General features: G+C 41.0%; 1 protein-coding gene across 2 annotated transcripts in view; it reads right to left on the bottom strand.

The window, feature by feature from the left end:
- LOC129820007 (KH domain-containing, RNA-binding, signal transduction-associated protein 3-like) overlaps positions 1 to 23422 on the bottom strand; it is a 167983-nt gene extending 144561 nt beyond the window's left edge. Inside the window, exon 1 of one of the 2 annotated variants that reach the window (XM_055876793.1) lies at positions 22928 to 23422. In XM_055876793.1, the coding sequence (XP_055732768.1) occupies positions 22928 to 23018 (91 nt within the window). In that variant the 5' untranslated portion in view covers positions 23019 to 23422. The remainder of the gene's footprint in view (positions 1 to 22927) is intronic. The other variant, XM_055876794.1, reaches the window with a different exon arrangement.
- Between the last annotated feature and the right edge of the window lie 937 nt (positions 23423 to 24359).

Here is a 24359-nt window from a genome sequence, read left to right as displayed (position 1 = left end):
CAAATCAAGTGCATTTGTATTTTTATTTACACTGTTAACGTTAACAATCGGACCAATCTCTCTCTCAGTATTATTGGTAAAGCAATGAGCATCAGTCAGTCCTGCACCATTAGGTTGGGCAGGTTACAACCAGGGCACCGCCTGATCCTGCCCTTCAGCCAGCACAGCTCTGCAAACTCTATTACTAAACCACCAAACATGTTATTTATCATGGGTTTCATTACATATTACAGGAATAATGCCCTCTAATAACTAAATTGAAAGAGGAGTAAGTTAAAGTATCTGTAGTCCAAAGAAAGAAGTGTAGCTAGGCCTATTATATACTGTGTGTTGAATGAACCTAGATTTGATTGTAAATGATTGCCCAATTAAAAAACACAACACACTAGGGTGTTTATAAAGTAAGCAGGTAATGATAATGATATGCCTGTAACTGTGGTAGGCTGTGAGGTGATTGTCCCATTAAAGACTTGAGTGTTTAATACCTGTCCCTCCCACAGGACTACCCTTAGATACGGACCTCTTCCATCATGTTTCCAGGGCCAGGCTGGAATGAAATGGGTCATAGGATACTTTAAATAAATATGATAATGAGGCAGACACTGGGCCAATCGCTAGGCGGATGTTTGTGTTCTGGACCAAGCAGTCTCTGTGGATATTCCATTTGAATGATATGATAGTAATCGAACGAGATGTTGCTGTATGTCTGTCGCGCCGGAGTTGAACAGAACTCGTGGTGGGAATGTGTGTGTGCATGTGTCCATGACTATGTGTTTCTCTCATTAAAGCCAAAATAGTTTTTTTGAGAATCAATGCCCAAATATCCGCGCTCTATATTAACTTAACCCTCAGACAGAAGTGTTCTGCGTGCTGTGCTCTGTCTCACTCCCCTCCAGATCTATCTCACCAGCCCTACTGTGACAGCTAGCATGAGACAGCAGCCCTCTTCTTTATGCTGGGCTCTTCCATCTCAGCAGGTGTTACAATTATCTCTCACTGGGCAGCTCAGTAGAAGTAATTTAGTGGCTCAGTAGGAGTAATGTAGTGTCTCAGTAGAAGTAATATAGTGGCTCAGTATAAGCAATGTAGTGGCTCAGTAGAAGTAATGTAGTGGCTCAGTAGAAGTAATGTAGTGGCTCAGTAGGGATGTGATGTAGTGGCTTAGTAGAAGTAATGTAGTGGCTCAGTAGAAGTAATGTAGTGGCTCAGTAGGGATGTGATGTAGTGGCTTAGTAGAAGTAATGTAGTGTCTCAGTAGGAGTAATGTAGTGGCTCAGTATAAGCAATGTAGTGGCTCAGTAGAAGTAATGTAGTGGCTCAGAAGGAGTAATGTAGTGGCTCAGTAGAAGCAATGTAGGGCTCAATATGAGTAATGTAGTGGCTCAGAAGGAGTAATGTAGGGCTCAGTAGGAGTAATGTAGTGGCTCAGAAGGAGTAATGTAGGGCTCAGTAGGAGTAATGTAGTGGCTCAGTAGGAGTAATGTAGTGGAACAGTAGAAGTAATGTAGTGTCTCAGTAGAAGTAATATAGTGTCTCAGTAGAAGTATTGTGGTGTCTCAGTAGGAGTAATGTAGTGTCTCAGAAGGAGTAATGTAGGGCTCAGTAGGAGTAATGTAGTGGCTCAGTAGAAGTAATTTAGTGGCTCAGTATGAGTAATGTAGAGGCTAAGTAGAAGTAATGTAGGGCTCAGTATGAGTAATGTATGGCTCAGTAGAGATGTGATGGCACAGTAGGAGTAATTTAGTGTCACAGTAGGAGTAATGTATGGCTCAGTAGAAGTAATGTAGTGTCTCAGTAGGAGTAATGTAGGGCTCAGTAGGAGTAATGCAGTGTCACAGTAGGAGTAATGTAGTGTATCAGTAGGAATAATGTAGTGTCACAGTAGGAGTAATGTATGGCTCAGTAGGAGCAATGTAGTGGCTCAGTAGAAGTAATGTAGTGTCTCAGTAGGAGTAATGTAGGGCTCAGTAGGAGTAATGCAGTGTCACAGTAGGAGTAATGTAGTGTATCAGTAGGAGTAATGTAGTGTTACAGTAGGAGTAATGTAGTGTCTCAGTAGGAGTAATGTAGTGGCTCAGTAGCAGTAATGTAGTGTCTCAGTAGGAGTAATGTAGGGCTCAGTAGGAGTAATGTAGTGTCACAGTAGGAGTAATGTAGTGTCTCAGTAGGAGTAATGTAGTGTCTCAGTAGGAGTAATGTAGTGGCTCAGTAGGAGTAATGTAGTGTCTCAGTAGGAGTAATGTAGGGCTCAGTAGCAGTAATGTAGTGGCTCAGTAGGAGTAATGTAGGGCTCAGTAGGAGTAATATAGTGACTCAGTAGAAGTAATGTAGGGCTCGGTATGAGTAATGTATGGCTCAGTAGAGATGTGATGGCACAGTAGGAGTAATTTAGTGTCACAGTAGGAGTAATGTATGGCTCAGTAGAAGTAATGTAGTGTCTCAGTAGGAGTAATGTAGGGCTCAGTAGGAGTAATGCAGTGTCACAGTAGGAGTAATGTAGTGTATCAGTAGGAGTAATGTAGTGTCACAGTAGGAGTAATGTAGTGTCTCAGTAGGAGTAATGTAGTGGCTCAGTAGCAGTAATGTAGTGTCTCAGTAGGAGTAATGTAGGGCTCAGTAGGAGTAATGTAGTGTCACAGTAGGAGTAATGTAGTGTCTCAGTAGGAGTAATGTAGTGTCTCAGTAGGAGTAATGTAGTGGCTCACTAGGAGTAATGTAGTGTCTCAGTAGCAGTAATGTAGGGCTCAGTAGCAGTAATGTAGTGTCTCAGTAGGAGTAATGTATGGCTCAGTAGGAGTAATATAGTGACTCAGTAGAAGTAATGTAGTGTCTCAGTAGGGATGTGATGTAGTGTCTCAGTAGGAGTAATGTAGGGCTCAGTAGGAGTAATGTAGTGTCTCAGTACAGCTTCAGTACTGACTGAATCTGAGTTCCAAACGCAGGTTGATGTTTAATGGGATGCGTCTTTTCCTTGAGGCAGAACTGAGCGATTTGCGGGCTCTCATATAGGGAATAGGGTGCCATTTGGGACACTCAGACACTCAGAAGGGGTAATGTACTTTACTAGTGAAGCATTGTGACACATACACTGCTTCCAATTGAAGATCATCCTATCCCGCTGATAATGTAAATAAACATACAGTAAGTTGAATACACAAATATAAGTTTGAAGTCATTGTACTATACCAGTAAAACATGTACTATTACTTTAATACTGATACATTAAAGGGTGACTGATCGCAATGTTGGTTCACTAAATACAAGTGTTGAGTGATACTAAACTAATGTGTTGAAATGTTGGGCAGATATGTTTTGTCTCTGCTTAGAATGAGTCTGAACACACACAGTAACAAATCGTAATAAGCCATGACTGAGTGATGTAAGAAAAAACAGCTTTACCTACAATTTTGACATTTTAAAAACCAAGACAATTGTGCCATCTGGTTTGCTTAATATAAGAAATTTGAAATGATTTATAATTGTACTTTTTTTATACTTAACTCTATTGTAGCAATTACATTTACTCTTCATATTTAAGGTGATGTCCACTCCCGCGCGGAAATCAAACAGATACCTACAGATATATCTTTTTTTCAATTCAATGGTCTCAATCCACCACATCTGTGTCACGCCTTCCGCCGTGTTGTAGTTGGCTCCCCTGCCTGTTCGGGCGGTGCTCGGCGGTCGTCGTCTCCGTCCTACTAGCCGCCACCGATCCCTTTTTCGTTTGTCTGTTTGTTTTGTCTAATTAGTTTCACCTGTGTTTGTGTTGTTTGGTCTAATGAGCTTCCCTATTTTTAGTAGGTGGACCCGCCCTTGTTTTGTGCGGGATTGTCTTTATGTTACGTGTGTGCGTTTTAGGTAGAGGTGTATTATTTTACTAGTTACTTGGCACTCTGTGTTTTGGGTTGTCAAGTTGTTCTCTGCGCCCTGTATGTTTGGGCGTATCATTTTTTGCGTGCAATAGTAAAAGAGCACTTTTCCCAAGTGGAACTCTCTGCGTCTGATTCCTTCACCCACCTAGTCCCTCGTGACAATCTGCCTATGTCGAACTTCAGCATCTGCAGTGAAAGGTGACAGAGCTAGAGCTGTGTTTGTCAGAACATGAGACATTCCGAAAATCAATCTTTTCACAAAATGGTCTGTAGCGTACGAACAGCCCTCTATGGCATGATGAGACCCACGAACACCATTCCGTTTTGCTCTACGACCTCCACAAGTGTCAGGAGACTCGTCTGAAGTTGGTACAGCTGATCTGCCAACTTCTGTCTGTAGCATCCGAACACTAATATTATAATATCTAGGACACCCACAGGCCTCACCAGAGTCATCGGAAGGTCCCCCGGTATCAGTTGAAAACATGAATAGAAATACATATGGAGACTGTTCAATGTCAAAAATATGGTTAAATACATGTAAAAATATATATATATTTCATGCTCTTTCTTATATCTCTCAGATGCTTCAGAACAAACTTCCTTTTGATCTTTTGGGGGGAATATATGTTGCAGTGAATTGTTATTCAATGCTTTTGTATGGGCTAATAGCAGTAAGGCCAAACATTTTTTCATACTTCAAGGGGTCTTAAACATACTTCGACATACATACTTCAACATACTTCAAGTGGTCTTAAAATTCTAAATTAACTAACCTGCCCCCCCCCCCCCCCCCCCCGCTTAGACAGTACTTAGCCACTGATGGGTTAAGTTGATTTAAAATTAAATACTTTAAGATTTCTACTCCCAGCCACCGTCCTCCTAAAATTACATAAACCACATATAATATAAATATAGGTCAAAACACACATCACGACAAGAGACAACACAACACTACATAAAGAGAGACCTTAGACATCAACATAGCAAGGTAGCAACACATGACAACACGCCATGGTAGCAATACAACATGACAACAACATAGAAACAACACAACATGGTATGATTACTTTTACTCAAGTATGACAATTGAGTACTTTTTACACCACTGTCTACACTTTACTTGTCCTCCATGGTTGGGCTCAATTCCATTTAAATTCAGTCAATTCAGGCAAACTGAAATTCTAAATCCAATTCTCCTCATTGGAATTTCAGTTCTGGGGAAGTTGAGCCCAACCTGTTCTCCTCAGGAGCATCTGGCAGTACTTCTGCAGCCTAGAAGCCTAGTCTGCAGCCCAAAAGGCATCCTATTCCAAATAGTACATTACTTTTAAAGTGTGCAATGCATGGGGAATAGGGCTACATTCGGGACGCAGCCCAGGGAAACAGCTCTGATGTCTGAAGCTGAAAAGTGATCCACTCCTCCATGTCTGTCTCTCCCTGCCTCGCTCTCCTCGCTCTCCTGGCTCTGTGGCTCCTGCTTTCTAATCATGCTTCTCCAGGAACCAGGAACTGTCAATACAACAACAACCACGAAGCGGAGAAAGCAACCCAAATCACCCTCCCCTCCCTTGTTTACCGGTCTCCCTCCAAAACTGTCTTCACTGACCAACCTAACCGCGGACGGAAAGCAATTTAAACCATAACCCCCACACACCACCACCACCATACTGGAAGTATGAATGTGTCTGAACCACAGATGTAAAGCTTGATATGTATTCACTCAGCCCCCACACTTCCTCCATGACAAATGATCTACAGGAGATCCTCTTTGTGAACTGCACATGAAGTATTATTACCATCATCCTCAACAAGCAGACATGATGGACAAATCACAGTTGAGAGGGGAAAGGACTGGCTAGGGCTTCATAACGATAACTCTCGCTCTGCTGCTGTCCGTTATACAGAGCTGGGATCTGATGTGTGTGTGTGTGTGTGTGTGTGTGTGTGTGTGTGTGTGTGTGTGTGTGTGTGTGTGTGTGTGTGTGTGTGTGTGTGTGTGTGTGTGTGTGTGTGTGTGTGTGTGTGTGTGTGTGTGTGTGTGTGTGTGTGTGTGATTATTTTGCTGCTGTCAGGGGGCCAACAGCACAGCAACTGCCTCATTTAGTAATGATGGTCAAAATAACACAACATCTCTCATAATGGTGTTTTAAAACCAGACTACAACAACAGTGGAATGATGATTGTAAGAGAGAGAGAGAGATGTTTGTTGTTTTGGTTTGTTGCTGCCTTTAACAAGCAGCAAAGGCAGATCCCAGGTCATATTTTTAACAAGGCTTTTGGCCAGCACAAATAGGCGGCATCGGTTTGAGTAGCAAATGGACCTACTGTCGTTCGGCAGTAAAAGAAGTACGGTTTCATCGTCGAGCAGACAAACAGAGGATAACTGTCCTTGTTATGGGGGGAAACAATTCATACTTGACTCCACAAGTTTCTATTCTGGAGCTATAATAGTAAATTAGCTTTCAATACTCAATCAAAGCAATATTAATTCTTAACTGACTTGCCTAGTTAAATAGAGGTTAAATAAAATAAAATAAATAATGATCAAATACAAATTGATCAAAAATACCATTGCCTGCTGCAATGTTGTCTGTGGCTGTTTTGTCAGGTATAAATTGATAGGAAATCCTTTCAATCATAGCATCGATCTGAACTGTCTGAAGGTTGTGGCATTAAATACCTGTAAGGTTGATTGAATGCCATTATTTCAAAAGGATGAGAGGTGTGCTACTTATTCTTAAAGCAGTGTGAACGACCATGTGGTTGTCTGTGTCCTTTGGTTAGATGTGGTTCTGCAGATATGAGGAACGAGTCCACGATGTGCCCTTGAAAATAAGTGGAAAGAAAAGAGACGTCCCCAAAATCTGAAAACAATTAGGCTTAAAAAGCATCCCCTTAAAATAGAGGCAGGAGACAAAGTGAAGCAAGCGGCCTAGAAGGACAACTAGAAGAGGTCCCTTGGCGATGGGGCTAGCCTAAATGAGCATCCATATCCTCCCCCCTCTCTCAACCTCCCCTCTCTCCTCTTCCCTTCCCCCCATATCCTCCTTTCAGTATATTACAGGATAGATTCTTATGCTCCAAAAAAAACAAAAAAATGCACTTAACTTTCCTTTTCTGATATCCTACTTCCACTACCTTCAGTCATGAAAGATTCAAAAATTCATACCCAACAACACCATCACCACCCAACTCCATGTTCAGATTTGGTCTTTTTTTTCATGATGTGAGCAAAGCACTAAAAGCCTGAAGATGTTGAGTGTTATTTCTTGAGACAGATAGACGTGCAGATAGTTTAAGCCGAGAGCTTCAGATGAGAGATGATTCCTAGTGGCTCTTTTAACAGTAAGTTCATCATAGCAGACAGTACAATGAATGAGGAACGTTTTCCACACAGGAAACAGAGTAACTGTTATTTTAGATATTGTCTGGGGTATGTGTGTTGGGTTGTAACATCTGGTGTTTAGTAAAAATTATTACACTGACTAGGTGCTGAGAGAGAACGGATAGAGCATCTTACTGGATTTCCTGTTCATACAGAAGAATCAGTTAGTTAGTAGCCCAAACCGACTAAGCATGGCCCGACGGAAGTCTATTTCCTGTCCGGACAGGCCTTGATTTGGCGTAGACGTCTAGTTTGGTTCCGATTTGGTCTGGACCAGATCAAATACAAACCAATCATAAACATTTATATTTGGCAAGTTGGGACAGCACAGTACAGTACAGTAGAGCATAGCAGAGTACAGTAAAGAAAAGAAAAGTAGAGTATAGTACAGTAGAGTACAGTACAGGACAATACATTAGAGCACAGTAGAGTATAGTACAGTATATTTCAGCACACTAGAGTATAGTTCAGAAAATATACTGTATTGTACTCTAATGTACTCTAATATACTCTACTGAACTAAACTCTACTGTACTCTACTCTACTAAATGAACTCTAATGTGTCAACATCACCAACAAACTATCATGGTCCAAACACACCAAGAGAGTCGTGAAGAGGGCATGATAACACCTTTTCCCCCTCAGGAGACTGAAAAGATTTGGCATGGGTCCCCAGATCCTCAAAAAGTTCTACACCTACACCATTGAGAGCATCCTGACCGGTTCCATCACCGCCTGGTATGCAACTCCTAGAGGCGCTAGAGAGGGTAGTGCGTACGGCTCAGTACATCACTGGGACCAAGCTTCCTGCCATCCAGGACCTATTTACGAGGCTGTGTCAGAGGAATGCCTACCTGGAATGCCCAAAAAGCATTGCAGGTGAAGCTGGTTGAGAGATGTCAAAAGTGTGCAAAGCTGTCCAAGGCAAAGGGTGGCTACTTTGAAGAATCTCAAATATAAAATATATTTGGATTTGTTTAACACTTTTTTGGTTACTACATGATTCCATGTGTGTAATTTCATAGTTTTGATGTCTTCACTATTATTCTACAATGTAGTAAATAATATAAATGAATAAAATTTAAATAATTAGTAGGTGTGTCCAAACTTTTGATTGGTACTGTAGAAATTACCTCGACTATGTAACGGCTTTCCTCTTCCTCTTCATCCGAAGAGGAGGAGCATGGATTGAACCAAGACGCAGCGTTGTGATAAGACATGATATTTAATAAACAAAACAGAAAACACGACGAACACTTGAATAATTACAAAAGAATAAACGACGTAGACAGACCTGGACGACGAATTTACATGAAACACGAAGAACGCACGAACAGGAAAAATGACTACATAAAACGAACAAACAAACAAAACCGAAACAGTCCCGTGTGGCGTAACATACACAGACACTGACACAGGAGACAATCACCCACAACAATCAATGTGAAAACACCTACCTTAATATGGCTCTCAATCAGAGGAAATGAAAACCGCCTGCCTCTAATTGAGAGCCATATCAGGTCACCCTATAACCAACATAGAAACACATAACATAGACTACACACCCAAACTCACGCCCTGACCGTCAAACACATACAAAATAACAGAAAACCGGTCAGGAACGTGACAGACTAACCTGTACCAGCCACACATTGACTTGGTACCAGCACCACCTGTATATAGCCTCGTTATTGTTTTTTTATGTGTCACTTTTAATTAGATTTTTAAATTAGATTTTGTAAATATTTTCTTAACTCTTTTTATTGAACTGCATTGTTGGTTAATTAAGGGCTTGTAAGTAAGCATTTCACAGTATGTTCTAAACCTTTTTTATTTGCTGCAAATGAAAAATAAAATTTGATTTGATTTGATTTTGATTTGTACTGCACTCTACTGAATTAATCTCTACTGTACCGTACTGTACTCTACTGTACTGAATAAAAATACTGTCCTGTACTGTACTGTGCCGTACAGTACTCTACTGTTGGACAACTTTGAACATCATCGCTGACAGCTTTTGAAAAAGCTAGCATAAGTGCATGTACAGATAGTAGCAATAAAAATATTGCAATCATCAGTTGACTCCTCTTTCTTATATTAAATAGATAAAACAATTATTATTGTGATATAAAATATACTTAATTGAGAATGTATGTGCAGCTGAAATTTGGCAATAGAATCAATTACCAAAAATGATGTATGTTCAACATCTGTACATAACATATTTTCACCTTTCAGTAAAAACCGCAAATGAACTGTATTTCAGTGTCTGAAATAGTCATATTTTCAATGTCCAGAAAATACGTCTATTCAACTTTCATTCAGAACCGCAATGAATCTGATTTCAACATCCAGAAAATACAGATTTTAAACGCATGGAAAAGACTGTTCGTTCACCTTTCATTCAGAACCTAAAATCAATCTAACTTCAATGTCTTTTCAACATGATTTTGCTTAATGGGAAGCCTCTGAATGCATTTCATCTCATCATAAGTTTCATGCTTTCGGAGAACACCGGCTGTACTCGAAAAAGAAAGTTCTTTCTAAAACTATCTGAGTTCTCTTGGAGCCTTTCATGAATTATCTCTTTCTGAGTCAGTTAATGCATGTACTGCTTACATTACTAGTTTTAGGTTTGTTTTGCGAGCTTCTGATATTGCATGTTGGGGATTAGGCCCACCAAAGTAATAAAGGAGACTGTATACACAGTGTGAACACTTTGGCTTTATATGATATACGGGCCTCTTCTCTGTGACTTTACAGAGCTGCAGCTGGTTGAAGCTCACCCTACAGAAGATATAGGTTTACATCCTCAGTATTAGATCTGCTTGGCTTGACCTGATACCACACATACTGAGAGGAAAAAACATGTTGAGTGGCACGTCATAGAGCAAAGCAGGCTGATGATTTTGCAAGGTTTTTATTTATTTACTAAGAGTCTAGATGGCTTAGCATGCTTCCCAAATGGCACCCTATTCCCTATGAAGTGCACTACCTTTGACCAGGGCCCATAGGGCTCTCGTCTAAAGTACTGTACTATAATAGGATGCCAATAGGGACACCTTCTGTCATGGAGCGACACTCACAGAACTGACATAGTGCCAGCAACACAAGGTGCACAAGAAGCGAGTGAGGCGCGGCAAGGTGCTCCTTATCTGACTGAAGCGGAGCGCAGCTGCCTGCCGGCCCAGGGCTCCAGCGAGGTGGAACGATAAACATAATTAAATTGAGTTGGATTACAACAAAATGGATGGGATCATCTGGGGAGGCGGGGAGGCTAACCCTGGACCAATCCTCTCAAAAGAAGGTGCCAACAGACACAGCACAGTGTAAATAAAGAGAGAGGGGATACAGTGCGTTCGGAAAGTATTCAGACCCCTTCCCTTTTTTAACATTTTGTTATGTTACAGCCCTATTCTCAAATGGATTAAAGAAAGAAAATCCTCATCAATCTACACACAATACCCCATAATGACAAAGCAAAAACAGGTTGACATTTTCGCAAATGTATTAAAAATAAAAAACAGAAATACCTTATTTACGGAAGTATTCAGACCCTTTGCTATGAGACTCGACATTGCGTCCTGTTTCCATTGATTATCCTTGAGATGTTTCTACAACTTGGAGTCCACCTGTGGTAAATTCAATTGATTGGACATGATTTGGAAAGGCACACACCTGTCTAGATAAGGTTCCACAGTTGACAGTGCATGTCAGAGCAAAAACCAAGCCACGAGGTCGAAGGAATCGTCCGTAGAGCTCCGAGACAGGATTGTGTCGAGGCACAGATCTGGGGAAGGGTACCAAAACATTTCTGCAGCATTGAAGGTCCCCAGAAACACAGTGGCCTCTATCATTCCTAAATGGAAGAAGTTTGTAACCACAAAGACTCTTCCTAGAGTTGGCCACCCAGCCAAACTGAGAAATCGGGTGAGAATGGCCTTGGTCAGGGAGGTGACCAAGAACAAGACGGTCACTCCGACAGAGCTATAGAGTTCCTCTGCGGAGATGGGAGAACTTTCCAGAAGGACAAATGCACCAATCCGGCCTTTACAGTAGGGTGGCCAGACGGAAGCCACTCCTCAGTAAAAGGCCCATGACAGCCCACTTGGAGTTTGCCAAAAGGCCCTTAAAGGACTCTCAGACCATAAGAAACAAGATTCTCTGGTCTGATGAAACCAAGATTGAACTCTTTGGCCTGAATGCCAGGCGTCATGTCTGGAAGATAACTGGCACCATCCCTACGGTGAAGCATGGTGGTGGCAGCATTATGCTGTGGGGATGTTTTTCAGAGGTAGGGACTGGGAGACTAGTCAGGATCAAGGGAAAGATGAACGGAGTAAAGTACAGAGAGATCCTTGATGAAAACCTTCTCCAGAGCACTCAGGACCTCACACTAGGGTGAAGGTTCACCTCCCAGCAGAAAAACGACACTAAGCACACAGACACAGACAAGACAACGCACGAGTGGGTTCGAGACAAGTCTCTGAATGTCCTTGAGTGGCCCAGCCAGAGCCCGGACTTGAACCCGATCAAACATCTATGGAGAGACCTGAAAATAGCTGTGTAGCGACACTCCCCATCCAACCTGACAGAGCTTGAGGGGATCTACAGAGAGGAATGGGAGAAACTCCCCAAATACACGTGTGCCAAGCTTGTAACTTCATTCCCAAGAAGACTCAAGGCTGTAATTGCTGCCAAAGGTGATTCAACAAAGTACTGAGTAAAGAGTCTGAATACTTATGTAAACGTTATATTTCAGGTGTTTATTTTTAATACATTTGCAAAAAAAAATCTAAAAACTGTTTACATTATGGGGTCTTGTGTGTGATGAGGGATTATTAAAAAAAAATGGAATAAGGCTGCAAAGTAACAAAATATGTAAAAAGTCAAGGGGTCTGACTATTTTCCCGAATGCACTGTATATAAAGAGTGGGGGAAGAGATGAGAGGGAAGGAAGAAAGCTGTCAGAGAAAGAGAGAGATCAAGGTAAGGGCACTGAAAAGGCCCCTTTTCAAAACGAGGACACAACTACTCCACAACTACTCCAGAGTGAAGCAGACTATGGGTGAGATCAATGGCAGTTCATAGAATCTGATAGGATTCTAATCCCTGCTAGAAAGCAGGTAGATGTACAGAGAAGAGACAGAGAGGAGTGGCGGTGTTTGGATGTACAGAACTATCCTTCGACAACTTGATACTCCCGGGCTACACAGTCAGTCAGAGAGCAAAAACATACAACAGCATTTTCTTTGGGTCTCGTTCTCATTCTGGTATCTATTGAACCTATCAAGCTAGCATGGTTGGGGACAAATTAAACACTGTCCGATGTGTGAAGACAGTTGTCTGTTCTTTACATGAGTGATAAAAAAAGCTTAATTTGATATGTGATGCTGGTGACAAATATGAATAAGTATTTAATTTACAGCATTCCCATCTTTTGAACGAGTGGTCAATTTACACTTGTCATTCTCCCCACAGCTATACAACCACGCCGTTTCACTCAGAGGGACTCGGCATGCACAAGACGTGTCTGCCTATTCAGCTATTCATCTGAACACATAAACTAACCTCACCATGAAAGGTTTTTTAGACACAGAAAATGGTTCTAGGAGATTCAGAGGGTATGGAATGAAAGCAGTGTTTCTACACCTTAACCTGCCTTTCTCTATCATATTTCTTTTTATTATTATTTGTCACTTTCACATCTAGCTATTTTTCCATTACCACTTTTCCTTTTCTTTTTTCTACTTCAATTCCAATTTCATTCCACTCCTCTCTTTCCTCCTCCACCCTAATGCCATTTTGGTCCAATCCTTCACAAAGAACATTCCCCCAGGGGATGGGAACCCTTAACTCTTTCAGTTGCCCCAAGCTACAGTAAACAAATGCGCACATACCAGAGCTCTCTCTCTCTGTCTCTCTCTGTCTCTCTCTAGCTCCGAGTCTAATCCAGTGTAATCCCACAGTGATGTCTTGGGCAGACAGCAGTGCATTATCATCCAATAAGAATATGATTCATGGATTTATAATTGTGGCGGGCGAGCCTGGGGGAGAACACAGTTTGCCCTGGATTAACATAAGAGTTAAAGTAACGTACTGGTGGTGAGTAGAACGGGGCTAAAAGGCTTGGGGGAGGAGAGGAGCTGGGGCCAGGAGGCCGTGTACAGCTCTGAGTCTGACCTGCAGTTGGATGTCTGTGCTGGTAGCTGGTGCTGCTGGTTGAGTTGAAGACCTCACCACTCTCTGACCACACGCTGGGCTTAAGACTAGAACCATACATTTTTTACATCTGCAAAAAAATACCTACGTCCTGCACCTTCCCTGACTTTTCATAAAACGTTGTATTTTACTAATTTGTCAGAATTTAAAAATCTCAAACAGAAAAGTATTTTGAGCCTTTTTTTCTCTCTCCTATTCCCAACTTTACCCGCCAAGACAGGTGCTAATGCGTCTCTCTCTCCTCACTGAATGAATGACAAAAGGACTCTATTACTAATCACATGTATTGTAAAGGGAAACGGAAACATGCTAGGTGTTGCTGTAGGCCTTTAGAATAATGCAAAACATATCCTTGACTCTCCAAGTTAATGAGCAGGAAACAAACGATGCCAGTCAGCCTGTGCAGCCGGCTCATCGAAACTACACCTAAACTATACCGAAACGAATTTCACACATAATAAGATGTGTAGCCTATAGCCAATATTACATTGATAATATCTGATGACTGACAGTATTAGACCTGTACATGGTACATGAAGAGATGTGCGCATTTTGTAATTCACAGGTGCAGGGAAAGGACCATCTTCAGAGTCACGTGCAGTTAAAATATTGTGGTTTCTATATAGTATCAGAAAGAGCATATTCTGCAGTTTCTATGATACTGACGTTTGTCAAATAACTCACAAATCAAGAGGTGCAGCTCTACTTCCAAATGTCTTTATTAATTACTATTACTAATCGATTATGTAAATAAAGGTGATCAAATGGATTACACTGTAACGTTTTTATTGTAAAGGGAATGAAAATAAGCTATAGGCCTATGTTTTTTTTCTAGGACTTTGTATAATTATACTAAACATATACTTTACTCTATCTAAACTACTTTTGTTGTTATTCATTTTTATTGAAATATTTCCAATACTATTTCTTCATGCAATTAATCCTTTATATTTGTTTATGCACTATTTATCAAGAAATGGTGCTTATGTTTACTTCACCTTGCAGGTTGATGTGCATTTGATGCATAGAGGAGGAAGGGTAGCCTAGTGGTTAGATTGTTAGACTAGTACCCGAAAGGTTGCAATTTCAAATCCCCGAGCTGACGAGGTACCAATCTGTTGTTCTGCCCTTGAACAGGCAGTTAGCGCACTATTCCTAGGCTATCATTGAAAATAAGACTTTGTTCTTAACTGAATTGCCTAGTTAAATAAAAAAATATGCTAAAGGCAATGTTCTCTAGCAGGTACTTTTATAGGCTGAAAGGCCAAATTATCTCAGTACAGCTCTGGGGTTCTCTCTAAATAAGCACCGGTACATTATTTAAGACAGCAATGAGAGGCTATAGAGCACTTGTGGATAGCAGCTAGGGGGAAGGGACCAATCAGGAACATGGAAAAGTTTTTATTTTTTTTTTAAGCACAATTGATCGTATTTTAAACTATCATGCTTTGTATTGTCCATGGGGTTTTGTCCAAGGGTGTCCTGGTAGGCCGGCTATCATGACCCATATCAGCATGCTACGCCTGGGCCTGATTTGCTATCAGGAAGATATTAGGTTCCTCTTTATTAAAATTAGTTTTGTTTTGACTGTTTATATTGACTCTGAAGCCAGCTAATTAATTGATTGAATTAATCTTAGTTAATCTTCCATTGAACGCAGTGATGAGATGCAGAGAGGTGCTTCCTCTGTGTCACTGCTGACAATGAAAAACGTAAAGCATTAAACACTTCCTACTCATTTTAGCTAAAGAATTAAATGCAAAGCACCTTTTCCAAGCCACTGGGTTTTAATGAAAGGCATGCAATGAAATTGCACATCATAACGGAAATAACCCGGATGATGTGGATGTTGAGAAATAAATAAGTTGAGGCACCCTTGCCTCTAGGAAACAATACACAAAAGTAATAATTTGACCAAATATTTAGGGAAGGTCCCCATTTCATGGAGTCTGTGAAGGAAGAAACTAAATGGTAAAAGTGGTAAGCAAGTTAGGTCCAAAAAACTGATTTTCAATCAAGTCAAATTAATGTATTGTGTTCGAGGTTTCATGAATTTTATACTGCATCTAAACAAAGTAAATATTTTTTAAGATTGTTCTATACATCAGTTGGGGTTTATATAAACTACGATATGAGATGTTAAACCTAGCATGAAAGTGAATCATTGTAGCTGTGTGGGCTAATATAGTCAAAATGTTTGGCATGGGGTAAGTTGAGAAAATGTCATTATTTTCTTCCCAGACATGATGCAAGGCATTATCACTGGGATATGAGGTGACAATACGGCCTGGCATACATTAAAAGTATTTTCAGAAGTACAAAGTGTTTTTTAGGGGTTAAGCCTGTGCTAAAAGATGCTTAAAATGATTCACTTCTTATGGCTGGGGGCAGTATTGAGTAGCTTGGATGAATAAGGTGCCCAGAGTAAACTGCCTGCTACTCAGTCCCAGAAGCTAGGATATGCATATCATCAGTATATTTGGATAGAAAACACTCGGAAGATTCTAAAACTGTTTGAATGATGTCTGTGAGTATAACAAAACTCATATGGCAGGCAAAAACCTGAGAAATAATCCAACCAGGAAGTGGGAAATCTGAGGTTTGTAGGTTTTCAACTCTTGGCCTATCGAATACACAGTGGGATATTGGTCATATTGCATTTCCTAAGGTTTCCAATAGATGTCAACAGTCTTCAGAACCTTGTTTGATGCTTCTACTGTGAAGTGGGGGCTCATAAGGGCTGTTTGAGCCAGGTGTCTGGCAGAGTGCCATGAGCTCGTGTCGCACTTTCACGTGAGAGCGAGCTCTGTTCCATTGCATTTCTACAGACAAAGGAATTCTCCGGTTGGAACATTATTGAAGATTTATGTTAAAAACATCCTAAAGATTGATTCTATACATCGTTTGACATGTTTCTACGGAATGTAACGGAACTTTTTGACTTTTCGTCTGCTCTTAGTGAACGCGCGTCATGAATTTTAAATTGTGAACTGAACGCGCTAACAAAAGGAGGTATTTGGACATAAATGATTAACTTTATCGAACAAATCAAACATTTATTGTGGAACTGGGATTCCTGGGAGTGCATTCTGATGAAGAGCATCAAAGGTAAGTGAATATTTATAATGCTATTTCTGGCTTCTGTTGACTACACAACATGGCGGATATCTTTATGGTTGTTTTGGGCTCTGAGTGCCGTACTCAGATTATTGCATGGTTTGCTTTTTTGGTAAAATTTTTGTGAAATCTGACAGCGGTTGCATTAAGGAGAAGTTTATCTAAAGTTCCATGTATAATACTTGTATTTTCATCAACATTTATGATGAGTATTTCTGTAAATTGATGTGGCTCTCTGCAAAATCACCGGATGTTTTTGGAACTACTGAACATAACGCGCCAATGTATACTGAGATTATTTGATATAAATATGAACTTTATCGAACAAAACAAACATGCATTGTTTAACATGAAGTCCTATGAGTGTCATCTGATGAAGATTATCAAAGGTTAGTGATTAATATCTCTATTTCTGCTTTTTGTGACTCCTATCTTTGGCTGGAAAAATGTCTGTGTTTTTCTGTTAATAGGCACTCACCTAACATAATCGTTTGTGGTGCTTTCGCTGTAAAGCCTATTTGAAATCGGACACTGTGGTGGGATTAACAAGAAGTGCATCTTTTAAATGGTGTGAAATACTTGTATGTTTGAGAACTTTTAATTATGAGATTTCTGTTGTTTTGAATTTGGCGCCCTGCACTTTCACTGGCTGTTGTCATATCAATCCCGTTAACGGGATCTCAGCCATAAGAAGTTTTAAAAGACTAAAAGCGATTGATTGTGTTGAAATGTGTTTGGGAAATAAAGACAGAAATTGTTTTAAAAAGGTAGTGGTAATATTTAATTCAGAACATAAAGATGTAGGTGGCTTAACTTCTATTTTATTTTATTTAACTAGGCAAGTCAGTTAAGAACAAATTCATATTTACAACGATGGCCTACCCTGGCCAAACCCGAACCCGAACGACACTGGGCCAATTGTGCGCCGCCCTATGGGACTCCCAATAACCGCCGGTTTTGATACAGCCTGTAACTTAACCTGTCCCGTGGCTCAACTTACCCCAGTAAATTGGCACAGTAAATTATGCCAAGAGAACACTTTTTTAGGACAAGCTAGGTTTTCAATACTGTAATGTTTACATGAATTCTGAATATTTCCAGGGATACACAACACCCTGAAATAAATGTACATAATGTATCTTTGATAGAAATAATATTAGATTTCCCTTTACGGAGTGATGCTGAATGTACAAAATGGCTCAACTTACCCCACATAATTATATGAATACAAATGAGAAAGAAAGAGTGAATGGATTTTTCTGACTACAACTTTTGACTACAGCAATATTGTAAGCCAGAATATTGCTTTAATTTGCTTCTCATCTCATCTCAGTGACATAACTGATTCCTCTACAGTGATAACTGGGTTGTTTATCCTTATGATGGAATATTACATTATATAATATAAAATGGTCTAGACAATCGTCACGTTGGCATGAAGGATTGGGAGACAGACTCAGGAATGCGTAATATGGGTTTTTTACTTCACCCAAATTACTGCATGCCGTGTACAGGCACGGGGACGAAGACCAAACCAACACGTAGCAAAAACACAGGGTTGAAACCCAAACAAAAGAGAGTGGAGTACCTTGAATAAACACACACGCATATAATGATTAACACACGGGACGAGACCCGTAATCATCTGCGCAATCCACAAGGGCACAAAATCCCAAAACACACAGCACAGGTACTCACACGACCAACGGACATTGTAACAATAATCGACAGGACAATAGAAACCAAGGGCACACTTATACAAATACTAATCACTGGAAATAGGGGCCAGGTGTGCGTAATGAAATCTCCAGAGGGATCCGTGACAACATTCATTCCTTGCTTCTGCATTTTATCCACAAACTAGCGAACCTGGATTTGTCAGAACACATCCTAAATGGCACCCTATTCTTTATATAGTGCACTACTTTCTACTAGGGCCCGTAGGACTTTGGACAAAATTAGTGCACTATGTAGGGAATACAGTGTCATTAGGGACGTAGGGAATAAGGTGCCATTAGGGACGCACTGTTGAATTACTGCATCACCACCTCATTACCAGTGACATAACGGGTGTTCCATGCGTCACACATTAACAATGAGATCAATGCCGCCGTGTAAACGAATAAGTCCTATAAATGACATGCCATTAGGTTTTATCACCAAGCGTGGCTGTCTCAGTCTGTGTTAGGCCTACATCTCACCCTCCTGTAGAGTCTTCTGGGACAGCACTCAGCAACACCTCAGTCCTCTGAGCCACAGCACACACACACACACACACAGCACCACTCAACACCTTACACACTGCAACCCTGCACTACAAGGCTGAATTTAAAGCGGTTGCTGGGTCTCTATCACTCTCTCTTTCTCTCTCTCTCACTCCCTCTCTCTAGCTCTCTCACTTCACCTGTGAGTTCAAAAGCATAACAGTATATCTGTAGGTCAGATCCCAGAGTAAGTGGACCCCCTTCTGTCTTGTATCTGTCTCCCTGTGTAGCCGACTAGCTCAGCGTGCTGGCCTGCCACCGATGTTTATCACTATCAACCACCGTTTCCCAAGCAACACAACAGTATCCCAGGCTTTGATGCTCTGCCAAGGCCTATTTCTGCTCACTGCTGGGTGTGCGTTCCTATGATGCGTCCAAAATAGCACCATTGGTCAAAAGGAGTGCACTACTGTATATAGGGAATAGGGTGGGTGCTTTTTTGGATGTCGCACTAGTCTACAGTGCACACAGACACCGTACAATCTAAGACCATCTAATGCTACGCTGAATAGCTTCTTTTTCTGCTGATGCTAGAGGGATATATTCCTAGAAGAAAAGGTGCTATATAGATCCAAAAAGGGTTCTAATGGCTGTCCCCATAGGAGAACACTTTGAAGAACCCCTTTTGTTTCCAGGTAGAACCCTTTTGGTTCTAGGTAGAACCCTTTTGGGTTCCATTTAGAACTCTTCCACAGAGGGTTCTACATGGAAACCAAAAGAGTTCTACCTGGAACCAAAAAGGGTTTTACATGGAACCAAAAAAGGGTTCTACATGGAACCAAAAATGGTTCCCCTATGTAGACAGCCGCAGGACCCTTTTGGAACCCTGTATACTGTATGTATGAACCAACTGCTACAGGAGATCTTCTGAAAGAAGTTCTGTAATGGACTCCACCACACACCTGCTCATATCTTTGTTCAGAAGTGCTAGGATCATTTTACTCTGGGTTCCTTCCATTGTGGCCTAATCTGTTCTACCAAGCGGAGCTCTTTAATGTAATACAAACACTGTGCTGGGTTCCTACAGCGGAACAGACAATTATAAGATAAGGTATCATATAGAACTAGTGGAAGAGCTGTTCTGCTCATGTGCAGAACCAGGGTTGGCTCCACAGAGATGGGCAGAAGGTCCTGGAATACTTGGAGTGAGCAGCATGTTTTACATGTAATAAAACGGGTAGGCGGGTAGGCCTATATATCTGCGTTGAAGTGGATATAGCAGGTATTTTCTTTTTTTTTAAACCTTAAAATATTGGATGCTGTTTCTATAGTTGAAAACAAGAAAGCCCTCTAAGCTAAACACAATCTTTTCAACAATGTTTCATTCTATGTGAGGTTATCACAGCCGAAAGCAGTCCTTTTGAATTCCTTTCAATTATTTTCTTCTTGTAGTTAAATTAACACTTCAATGTATCTAATTAGATACCAGACAATATATTTACATCAATTCATGTCAGCAGTGAAGTCAATACCAAACAGCCCTAGCTGGAGCTGTGGCTGTATAAGTATTTTATGAATTGTTTTCCAGCAGAGGTGCTTATCTATTAGATCTAATTTGTATTAAAACATATGTAACATACACCGGATAGGTGCAGTGAAAGGTGTTGTTTTACAGTGTCAATCAGAGTAGTACAGCAACCCTACAGCAAAGTAAGGTTAAGTGCCTTGCTCAAAGACACATCATCAGATTTTTCACCTTGACGGCTCGGATATTCTAACCTGGCCCAACTCTCTAACCGCTAGGCTACTCGCCGCCCTAAAGTATACCTACAGTATGGTACAGGTATCTAAACTCCCGTCTTCAAGGACAGCCATCCCCCCCCACCATCTTCCCTAGCAAGTGTATCTCTCCAGACATTGAGTTATCTAGTATGCAGCCACTCACTGTCTGTCTCTGTGTGTGCTTACTCTCGGTAGATCTGCTCATGTCCCCTGCCAATTGCATAATCAAGTCGGGAGCTGGTGGGGAAGATGCCAGAAGAAGTGTTATATTAGAGAAGTGCTTAAAGTAGCGCTCTGTTCAATTGCATCATGTGCCATCTGTTTCGTAAGAGGGAGATAACAGTATTTACATTTTGGAGTTTGTGGCAAACTGTTACTGACTGTTACTGACTGTTAAGGACAGTTACTGGCTCCTACTGACCAACTCATGGCAGCTCTGAGCCTTGTTTGGTTGATGAAATGCGACACTTTATTCCCTATATAGTGCACTACTTTTGACCAATATATTGCACTATAATATTTCAAAATAAATGTACTGGAGGGGATAGGGTGGCATTTGGGACACGACCCTAGAACATCACAAGTTTAAGTCAATCTTAAATGAATCTGTTAAAATGATAGGATCCAAGAGTTGATATATTACAGTGGAAATGCTTGTGAAATATAAAAAATCATACTCCTCCAAATCCATTGAAAGCGTTGGCTCGTTCATTTCTACCACTTATGTGAACCCTCAGCGACACTCTGTCGAAGAAACAGGTGCTACGTTAAACCACATGTATATTTCCTTCAAATCACATTTACCTCTCATGGCGAGCTAGGAAATCTGTGCTGGAGAAAAAGGCCTAACAAATTTTACGAATTGAAACCAGCTGATAAGGAGAAAGTGCTGAGTAAAATACGCTCTTATCTCCGTGATTCAGCTCTATGTGAGAGAGCTGACAGAAACACATTCATAACGGCCCTTCTGTCCCGGTATTTTAACCGAACTCAATGCTTTCAGCTATTCTTTCCAGTATTGCCTAACTCAATACTTTTATCTATAGGCTATTTCACTTTCTTAAAACTGAACAATCTATCCATAACGGGTACAACATGCGACTGGGTACAGAGTGGGCTCCGCAATGCCACACAACTGTGTTAGCCCACTGAGCTAAAGCCTAGGCATTAGCTCAGGGAGTCAACGCAAGTCACCAGGTCTCAGGCACGGTTACTTTTCATGGAGCATGGTATACAGCTGAATACTACTCTATAGGAATATTATATCCAGTAGTCTATGTGTTTGTCTCTTGTGTGTCAGGTACAGGTACAGTTCAACAACTGTGGATGTACATTTTACATCAGTAGCTGCATACATGTAATGAAGTCAACACAGTCGTTACAATTAGGTGGCCAGGAGCCTAGTATACAAACCATACGTTTTCTTTCAAAGCTTAGCGAGGTATAGCCATTTTGCAAATATGATTTTATTTCCTGAAATCCAGGCAGACAGCACTAGAGACTAAGCTCATTTACGAGTGCTATTTCAAGGATGTATTAGGATGCTATTCCAGTGCTCTTCCCGCCAGAATGGATCCAAGGGAGTGCATCTGGAAGTATTTGCAAAATTCTGACAGCTTCAAAGCAAACGGTATGCTCGGCGCGCAGACGTCTCAGCAATGGATTAATTAAACCGGCTTCAATTCAAATCGCTGTGGAACGCGCGCTTCCATCTGCTCTATTGCATTAGAATCAAGTCAAGTTCTTCAAAGGGGAAAACAAATCCAACTTATAATGAGAATGTGTTAACATCATCATTTACACATGTCTCAGTGCTGGATGACTGAGCTACTTGGAGACGCTCCTACATCGTTATCAGTTCATCATAGTAGTTGTATGCAAACATAGAGACATGTAGTGCTACCAAATACTGTAGGCCTACATTGTATAAAAAAGAGTGGTGTTTTACAATTTTGATTGAACGTGTATTTATGTGCAGGCTAACAGAAAGGCATGGCATTGTATAGCGTAGTCGCTGTCTGTATCATTCAACTTATCGGATGTATTGCAGACAGTTATTCATATGTTAAACTAATCAACAAGCCCTTAGTAGAATCAAATGTGCTGGTTCTGGAATACATGAAATAGCCCGTGTGCGGAGCTGGTCTGTATCATGGTCCATTTGGGACAGCACCTAATGAAAACGTTAAACATGTCTTTAAAGTGTAATAGTATGTCAAAGTGGCACCAACATAACCCAACCAACATAGGAACCAACATAACTCAAACAGTATTGGTTAGTGCTCCAAGCTATACTGTAGAAACGTCCCATAATAAATTGGGATGTTTTCTGTTCTTACCTTGATCTAGTAATCGTAGAGAGTGATGAAACGTGGGGTCCAGTTTGTCCTTCTCCGCCATCAGCTCCGGTAAGTACTTTTCGGTATCCATCTCGTCCCGTGCCTTTGGTCCACGCCGTCCACAAAATGATTCAGAAACGATACAATTAAAAAACCTCGCCTTATTCCCAACACCTGCCCTCACCAAAACTATCAGCGGTAAATTATTTTAAAAAAGAAAAGGAATGCGGCAATATCATTTGCAGTCACTATAACAACATCGCAGAAGTACTTCAAAGCTGTAACATCGACCAAAAACTGTCTGTGCGCGGGTGTCTCTGGTAGGAATTCCGTTATCCCATCGGTGTACTAGCCTATATGTTCACCGTCACCGTGCAGAACCCTCACATGCAACACCGCCGAACTAGAGGCTCTCTGCGTTCTGTAAACAAGATCTTTGAAGCTCCCCCGGAACGTCTCCAGTAGCAACGAGGGCTCATTCCAGCTCCTCTACTATTGGTTGCCGATCAGTGTACAACCCAATGGAATGTAGTCGTTAAGGGGCGGGCGCTCGAGAGAGAGAGAGCGGAACAGTTGGAACTGTCCTTGGTGCTGATTACGCGGCGCAAGGCTATGGGTTGTTAGATGTGACACGAGCCAGCAACGAGCTGAATTACATGAACATTAACAACAGTCTTTCTCATCAGATTGTTCAATTGTACAATACAAATGTGCCAAAACACAATAGCAAATCAAAATGCACATACAGTGCGTTCGGAAGGTATACAGACCCCTTGACTTTTTCCACATTTTGTTATGTTACAGCCTTATTCTAAAATTGATGAAATAAAGACAAAGCCTCATCAATCTACACACAATACCCCATAATGACAAAGCGAAAACAATTTGTTAGAAATTTGTTCACATTTTTTAATAAATAAAAAATAAATGTTTATTAAAAAAATACCATATTTATATAAGTATTCTGACCCTTTGCTCTGAGACTCGAAATTGAGGTCAGGTGCATCCTGTTTCCACTGATAATACTTGAGCTGTTTCTACAACTTGATTGGAGTCCACCTGTGATAAATTCAATAGATTGGATACGATTTGGAAAGGCACACACCTGTCTATATAAGGTCCCACAGTTGACAGTGCACGTCAGAGCAAAACCCAAGCCATGAGGTCGAAGTAATTGTCCTTAGAACTCCGAGACAGGATTGTGTAGAGGCACAGATCTGGGGAAGGGCACCAAAACATTTCTGCAGCATTGAAGGTCCCCAAGAACACAGTGGCCTTCATCTTTTCTTAAATGGAAGAAGTTTGGAAACACCAAGACTCTTCCTAGAGCTGGCCACCCGGCCAATTTGAGCAATCGGGGGAGAAGGGCCTTGGTCAGGGAGGTGACCAAGAACCCGATGGTCACTCCGACAGAGCTACAGACTTCCTCTGT

This window comes from Salvelinus fontinalis, chromosome 22 (assembly GCF_029448725.1).
Source record: "Salvelinus fontinalis isolate EN_2023a chromosome 22, ASM2944872v1, whole genome shotgun sequence".
Classification (NCBI taxonomy): domain Eukaryota; kingdom Metazoa; phylum Chordata; class Actinopteri; order Salmoniformes; family Salmonidae; genus Salvelinus; species Salvelinus fontinalis.
Note: the sequence above shows the minus strand (reverse complement) of the source record. Positions and strands in the feature narration are given on the sequence as shown.